This window comes from Furipterus horrens, unplaced genomic scaffold (assembly GCF_987537825.1).
Source record: "Furipterus horrens unplaced genomic scaffold, mFurHor1.1.pri manual_scaffold_6, whole genome shotgun sequence".
Lineage (NCBI taxonomy): Eukaryota > Metazoa > Chordata > Mammalia > Chiroptera > Furipteridae > Furipterus > Furipterus horrens.
This window is the reverse complement of record NW_028327176.1, coordinates 68655436-68663860: the sequence shown is the minus strand read 5'-3', so window position 1 is coordinate 68663860 and position 8425 is coordinate 68655436. Positions and strand designations below refer to the sequence as shown.

General features: G+C 36.1%; 1 protein-coding gene across 1 annotated transcript in view; it reads left to right on the top strand.

Annotated features, from left to right (window-relative positions):
• Positions 1-229: 229 nt before the first annotated feature.
• LOC150006415 (testis-specific gene 10 protein-like) overlaps positions 230-8425 on the top strand; it is a 76104-nt gene continuing 67908 nt past the window's right edge. Inside the window, 4 exon segments of the mRNA XM_090280754.1 lie at positions 230-347; positions 895-1050; positions 7451-7621; positions 7710-7787. Coding sequence (XP_090136880.1) covers positions 297-347; positions 895-1050; positions 7451-7621; positions 7710-7787 — 456 coding nt within the window. The 5' untranslated portion in view covers positions 230-296.

The following is an 8425-nucleotide window of genomic DNA, read 5'->3' as shown; positions in this document are numbered from 1 at the left end:
TTCAGAAATGCTAGAAAAGAATTATATCTAATTGCTTTTTAAAAGTTTGACTTTTAAAAGTTATTTTTAAAACACCACATTCATTATATTTAAGGATCCTCTTTGTGTTCAGCTTCATGTAGAAAATGATGCTGTAGTTTAGGTTGAAGTAATGGCCTAATTTGTTTCTCCCTTTCAAGATAATTTTAGAGACTGAAAAAGAACAAAATAAATCTCTTTCCAGGCTCTATTCCTTTGTGAAGGCTTTAGAAGCAGACAGGGATTACTACCAGAGTGAAGCTCAAAATTTGAGAAGGATGATCAGAAGTAGATCTAAAAGTCCAAGACGCCCATCTCCATCTTCCCGGGTAGGTTTTGAAAAGTTGTAAATTATTGGAGTTTGTTGCTCAAACATTGACTTTTATTCTTTGATTTACCTGGAGATAACTCAGGTTGATTTGCATGGATTGATATATCAAAGAGATTGGGAGACAGAGGTCTCTTTGAGGGACAGTGGATCATTGAAATTGGTTCTTTATCCCCATACTAGTCATGGTTAGAGGGTCATCAAACAAATGTGGAGCAATTTGGAAAGAAGCTCTTTAAGGAAGAGGTGCTTTTGTCCTGGGCCGGGTAGCTCAGTTGGTTAGAGTGTTGTCCTGATACGCCAAGGTTGTGGGTTTGATCTTCAGTCAAGGGCACATCCAAGAATCAACCAGTGACTGCGTTAATAAGTGGAACAACAAATCATTCTCTCTCTCTCTCTCTCATCAATACATTTTTTAAAAATTTAAAAGAGGATATTTTAAAACCTTTTTACATTTTCTTTCATATGTAGTGATGAACTGCAATCAGTAGCACTTTTCTATTCGTACTACATGTCAAAGAATTTCAAATTTCTTATATAATCACTAGGGTACAAGCTGCGATGTAGAGCTTTTGAAGACAACAAGAGATTGTGAAGAACTTAAGCGCATGCTGGAAAAATATGAGCGTCATTTGGCAGAAATTCAGGGTAATGTCAAGGTTCTTACATCTGAGAGAGACAAGACCTTTCTTCTTTATGAACAGGTAAACTTGTTTATAAGGAAACAAAATATGTAACAACAGTTAATTTTAGAGATTTGTTATTCTTTAGGTATACTTAAATTTGCCAATCAAATTAACTTTAGTACTGTTTGGGAATTACCTTTGTTCTTAAAGCACTTTTAATGAAATGTAATATATTTCCAATATAGTATGTGTGTAGACAGACACGTTATCCCCACTCCCATAACAGATCATATAAATGCATAGAAATAGTATGATTTTTGGAATAAGAAATGGGGAAAATGTTAAATGGAAGGGTATGGTGAATTCAAGGTAAAAAGATTTGAGTTTGGGGATTAAAAAATCCTAACGTATCATTTTCATATACTATTAATCACTTTAGAAACTGCCATATAATTTAATTTTAGAGAGGAAAATCGGTTTGTAGTTTGTCTTTTAGCTAAAAATTAATAGCTCTTATTAACCAAATTGTTTCTTTACTCAACAAATATTAAGTCCCATATATTACCAACATAATTTCTTTTAAAAATATCAAATTTTATTAAGAATTACAGCAACTTTGTGCAGGTTATGGGCCTGCTACTCTAAGAGAAAAGAAATGATAAGATGCAGACAGTGTTTTTTTGTTAAGTTTTAGAATTCATCTTAGTGGATCTTATTTTAGTTTGAAGTCAAGGTTAACCACGTGTTTTTCAATAACTAAAGTGACTTTGGATGCCATGATTATATGGCTTATTTGCTTCATTTTATATATGAGAAGTTATGTCTAATAAGATTAACTGATTTGCCCAAGTACAGCAGGTTTCAGAGTCCAGATTTTCTGACTCCTATTTGGGTCTTCTCTTTGCCATTTAATTAAGCTTGTTGAAGATGAATTGGTCCTTGTGGAAATGGATCAGTCTGGGCATGTATCTTAACATATAAAACAAATGCCCAGTAAATACTATATCATAACATGAAATCCTTTTGGTTAAGTCAGAGTACTGTTTTCTTTCACACTCTAATCTCAATGTTGTTAATTTCTTCTCCTCATAAGTTATTTTTAAAGTATATTTTATTGATTATGCTGTTAAAGTTGTCCCAATTTCTCTTCTCTTTGCTCCCCTCCACCCAGTACACCCCTTCCCTCCAGCAATCCCTCCCACCCCAATTAGTTCATGGTCATGGGTCATGCATGTAAATTCTTTGGTTTCACCCTTTCCTATATTATTCTTAACTTCCCCTGTCTATTTTATACCTACCAATTATGCTTCTTAATCCCTGCACCATTTCCCCATTTCTCCCTCTTCCCCCTCCTAGCTGATAACTCTCCAAATGATCCCCATACCCATGATTCTGTTCCTGTTCTGGTTGTTTGCTTAGTTTGTTTTTGTTATTGTTTTTATTTTATTTTATTTTATTTTTAGGTTCTGTTGTTGATAGTTGTGTTTGTTGTCATTTTAATGTTCATAGTTTTGTTTTTTTTAAAAAAAAACCAAGTCCCTTTAATATTTTATATAATAATGGTTTGGTGATGATGAACTCCTTTAGCTTTACCTTGTCTGGGAAGCACTTTATCTGCCCTTCCATTCTAAATGATAGCTTTGCTGAATAGAGTAATCTTAGTTGTAGGTCCTTGCTTTTCATCACTTTGAATACTTCTTGCTAGTCCCTTCTTGCCTGTAAAGTTTCTTTTGAGAAATCAGCTAATAGACATATAGGAACCCCTTTGTAAGTAACTTTTTTCTTGCTGCTTTTAAGATTGTCTCTTCCTCTTGAACCTTTGGCATTTTAATGATGATGTGTCTTGGTGTAGTCCTCCTTGGGTCTAGCTTGTTTGGGACTGTCTGTGCTTCCTGGACTTGTATGTCTATTTACTTTGCCAAATTAAGGGAGTGTTCTTTCATTGTTTTTTCACATAAGCTTTCAATTTCTTGCTCTTCATCTTCTCCTTCTAGCACCCCTATGATTTGGATGTCCCATTTGAAATTGTCCCAGAAATTCCTAAGCCTCTCCTTGTTTTTTTGCAAGTCTTATTTCTTCATTCTGTACTGGTTGACTGTTTATTTCTTCCTTATGTTTCAAATCATTGATTAGAACCCCGGTTTCCTTTTCTTTGCCATTGGTTTCATGTGGATTTTCCTTCATTTCACTTAGCTTAGACTTCACTTATTCTCTTCTACATTTGCCATATTCAAGCATATCTGTCAAGTCTGTGAGCATCTTTATCACCAGTGTTTTGAACTCTGTGTCTGTTAGGTTGCCTATCTCCTCGTCACTTATTTCTCCCACTGAAACATTGATCTGTACCCCATCTGGGGCCATACTTCTCTGTCTCCTCAACTTGACAGGCTCCTGTGTTTGCCTCTGTGTCTTAGGTAGAGCTGTTGCACCTGTTACGTAATGGGTGGAGCCTTAGATATTTGTCATTGCAGGGCGACGCATTTCACAACGTTGTGGTGCTGTATGTTGGGGAGGGGTGTTAAAAGGGAACAATACCACTCGCTCAGCACGTGCCCCCTTTCCAGGCACTTCTTCCACTTCCCGTATGGGACTGGCGCCTCTTTAGCCGTTGCCCTCACCCTGGTTCCCAGAATGGGTGGGTTTGCAGATGTTCTAGGACTGTGGGGGCCCTCTAAAGAAACAGACTCTGCTGAGAGACCAGCATTTTCTTCCTCTGCCCCAACCCCAACTGGTTTTCACAGTCAGCTTTATTTTCCCTGGCACTGGAACCGTGAGCTGCGCAGTCTGGTATGGTGCTGGCAGTGCTCCCCAGGTGTATTTCCCTACTTTTTAAAAAATGTGACTATTTTCCACGAGGCAGCCACAGCTACTGCCACTGCTACCACACTGCATTCTCTGCCCCGGCTCCACCCCTCCTACCTGTCTGGATGAGTATTTCTTCTTTATATCTTTGTTTGTTGGACTTCCCTGCAGTTTGATTTTCTTGTACTTCTGCTTGGTTTGGGTTTTTTTTGCTTATTTGTTTGTTTTCAGTTTTGAGGTAGCTGTATTCCTTCTTAGTTTTGGAGGGAGATGCAGCATGTCTACCTACACCTCCATCTTGGCCAGAAGTCCCTCCTCATAAGTTTTTCAATGGGATTTTATTATACTTAAAACTTTAACATTACATTAGCTGTTTAATGGATGATACATGATACTACCTACTAAAATTAGCTTTCTTATTTTTACTTTGAGCAGTTTAAATAGCAGCTACCACTTCTAAGTTTATGGAATGATTGCTTTTATTTGAATTCTCTGGTGTCTGTGCCATGAAACCTGAGTCAATATACATAGACTATTATAGGATTATGACTGCTAAGAGGCAGGAAAGTCCTTTAATAAGAAGTCTGGCCCTGGCTGGTGTGACTCATGGATTAAGTGCTGGCCTGCAAACGGAAAGGTCACCAGTTTTTTTTTTTTTTTTTTTACTGTGTGGTTGCCTCTCACTCATGCCCCTAACTGGGAACCTGAAGTGCAACCTAGTAATGTGCCCTGACTGGGAATCGAACGAGCGACACTTGGCTCACAGGCCGATGCTCAATCCATTGAGCCACAGCAGCCAGGGCTTAAGGTCGCCAGTTTAATTCCGGGTTGGGCTACATGCTTGTGTTGTGGGCCAGGTCTCCAGTTGGGGGCATGTGAGAGGCAAACGATCAATGTATCTCTCTCACATTCATGTTTCTCTCCCTCTCTTTTTCCCTCCCTTTCCCTCTCTCTTTAAAAAAAAAAAAAAAAGAGAGAGAAATTTGTGTATTGTAAGGTATGAGATTATTTTACTGAAACCTCTGCTTTGTAAATCCTATACTTGCATATAGTGTGTTATGTGTTAGTGATTTTCAAATTTTTGGTATACCCCTTTTCTTCAGTAAATTTTATATTCAGATTTGAAGTGTAGAATAGTTCATGCGAAGCTTCTGTGTTTCACCCCACTGCTTCATCAAGCTGTGGAATACTGTGGAGCACAGTTAAAAACATTTGCAGACATTGCTTTCTATGCAATCTAGTTGGGGAGATGAAGTATAATGTCTTGTATTTATTTTTTGTTACTTTACGATAAATAGTCTAGAAGATGTTGAATAAGTAAAATAAGTGGATATTTTTATTTATGGTGATCAAGAAAATATTTGCTAGACCATGTGGAGTTTGAGTCCTGAGGGATGGGTGAATAGGGTTTCTATTATCTTTAAAGAGATAAGAAGGAACATTCTAGACTAAAGAAATGATGTGAAGCAAATAACAAAGGCAAGAAAATCAACTAGATAAGTGGATCAATTAAAGACTAGAATCAAAGGGATGTGTCAGTGGAGGAAGGAAGAGCTAAGGCTTGAGAGGCAGAATGGACTAGAGCAGGAGTCTGCAAACTTTTTCTGTGAAGGCCCAGATAATAAATATCCTGGGCTCTGTAGGCCATGTGATTTCTGTCATAGCTATTCAGCTTTGTTTTCATGGCATGAAAGTATCTATAGACAATGTACCTACTCACTTGAGTAAATTTGCTGTGTTACAATATAACTTTATTTATGGATGCTGAAATTTGAATTTCATATTATTTTACCTGTTATGAAATATTTTTCTTCTTTTGATTTTTTTCAACTGTTTAGAAATATATATATATATATATAAAAATTGCTTATAGACCCAAAAAAGTAGGAGACAGGCTGGATTTGGCCTGTGAACCAGATGTAGTTTACCAGTTTCTGGACTATGTGGTAGAGGCTGTTCACTGGGCCTTACAAGGGGTTTATACTTTGCTTTGTAAACAATGGACAGTCTGTTTTCTAAGCAGAAGAAATATGATCAAAGCCACATTTTTACAGTTTTAAGCTGGTAACTTTTATATTATCTTGTACATATCTTTATATGTTATTTTCTTAAATAACAATTTCTCCTTCAAGAAAACTGGAGGAGGGAGAAACCATGGACTCTTTAGAAGGCTATTATAGTAGTCCATACATGAGGCTTTAAGGGACTGAGCTAGTGTTCTGTCAAGAAAGACTTGACAACATTTGATTCAAGCAAAAAGAGGGAATGATTGGAAATGTCTGCAGTTCTGTTTTGAATGACTAAGAATGTGGTAATAGAAAAAAGAGAAAGGAAAGTCATTGGTGATTTGACGGAAAAGATGTGTTTGGTTTCAGACAGATGGAATATATTCAGGTGGTAATTGCCATCAGGCAGTAAGAAATGTGGAACTGGAGTGGGAAGAAAAGCAAGAGCTTACTCACTAGATTTGGAAGTCATCTGCTCAGAGTTGAGTTTTGAGCTTTTAGAGTGGATGAGGTCTCTGAATGAGAAAGATATAAATAGAGGAACATGGGAAACTTTATTTGATTAGTAGAAGAACCTTTGAAAGAGAGAAAGAAGATGGGAAACTAAGGCAGTACAATGTTATAAGACCAAGAGCGGAAGAAATTTAAAGGGGAGTGTTGAAAACAATGCCAAATGTTACCAAAATATCAAGAACAGGAGCTGAGAAAATGCCATTAGGTTTAGTGAGGTCATTTGTTGAAATTCTGGGAAGTGGTGGTTTACACTGGAGTGAGAAAGTGGATAGTAAGGAACAGGTCATGGTACAGACACTTAAAAGAAAGAAAAAGAGTCATAGGATTGGAAATTGGTTGCAACAGGATTAAGTGACGGTTTTTCAAGATGTGGGAGCCATGTGCATGGTTAAAAGGAGTAGATAGTCAGTGGAAAGAGTGCTACTCAGAGTGAGGAAATAATTATAATTGAGTCAGGGATATCTTAGGAGATACTTCAGGAGATGGGGTCCAGGATTCTGGAGAAGGCTAAGTTATGGAAATTGGGAAGTAACATATATTCCTCTGAGACTTGGAGACTAGCTGAATAGATAGTGATTACAATCGAGAAGACGAGAGATAAGGTACTTACACCACAAAGTAGGATATGAAATCATCTTGCAGGTGTAGAATAGATGGAGAACCGAGGATGGTTGAACAGTATGTAGAAAGTATGTTGGGTTGTCAATAAGAATTGGTGGTTCTTTCTGTCAGGGTAAGGTAACTAGGATAATGCTATGGCATATGTATTTATGTACAGAAAGACTAGAACACTATAATATTTATTAAACCAGTATTTTACCTGAATTGTGCTGAATTCAAGTTTGTATCACAAAATGGGTGGTGTCTACTATATATATTTCTTAGTAAATCATTTTCTCTTGCATTAACTGCCTCCAAATTAATTTTTTAAAAATTTTGGCACAGATATTGTAAATCAAACTTATATTTTTATACATCCATTTGCATTTAGGGGCATCATTTGCATTCATTTGTATAAAGCTAAAATTATACCCTTGTCTTACTGCATGCATATTGATAATAGGTTTGAATTTTAACTGGCTGGATATAAGATACCTATATTTATGTCTGTTCTAAAGCATGTTAAATAGGAGTGTATCAATGTATTTAAATAATAGGCGCAGGAAGAAATTGCTCGACTTCGACGAGAAATGATGAAAAGCTGTAAGTCTCCTAAATCTACAACAGCAGATGCCATCCTCCGGCGGGTGGAGACTGAAAGAGATCTAGCCTTCACTGATTTACGAAGGATGACCACAGAACGAGATAGTCTGAGGAAAAGACTCGAGGTTTGAGAGAATTTTATCTTATAAACATATGTGAAACACAATGCAGTGACATTGAAAGTACTTTGTTTTGATTTTGTTTTTTAACCAGATTGCCCAAGAGACAGCATTTAATGAAAAGGCTCACTTGGAACAAAGGGTAGAGGAGCTGGAGTGTACAGTTCATAACGTAAGTAATAATCACTTTTGCACTTTTAGCTATAAATTGTCAATGGCTTTCCCCTTTTCCTTTTTTTCTATGTTCAGAGAAGCTCTTTTAATTTTCTTAGGGTTTGTAATCCTAAAAGACTTCATGTGGTATATGTGGTATCAATTGTCATTTCTTCATTGTTTATTTCTTTCTAAAAATGTGGGTAAAATCTTTATGTTAGGTTGCAAAGTGTGTTCTTTAAAAAAAAACCACCATTAGGGATACATTCTCAGTGATTTTAGCAAATTTTTCATCTTTCTATTTCATTAAAGATAACATTACAAGACACAGAGAAATTGGGTTATTCTACCTAAAGAGTAGGTAGGGTAGAGAAAATTATGATGAAACGAAAATTAATGAGAAAAATATATGTAAACTGAATTTAAATATGAAACATTACCTTTTTTACTCATCAGGGACTTGAGATGCTGTGAATATATATTTGAGATGGTATGACCATATAAACAAAATTAAGGGAATTTGACTTTCTCTTGTCAATTTTAATTGAATATATTTATGAATTCATCTGCATTATGTCATTATAATAAGTAAAAAAGGTAGTAGGTAGGGGAAAAACATTTTTTTTGTAATTCCACTTTATATCTGTAATTTGTTAA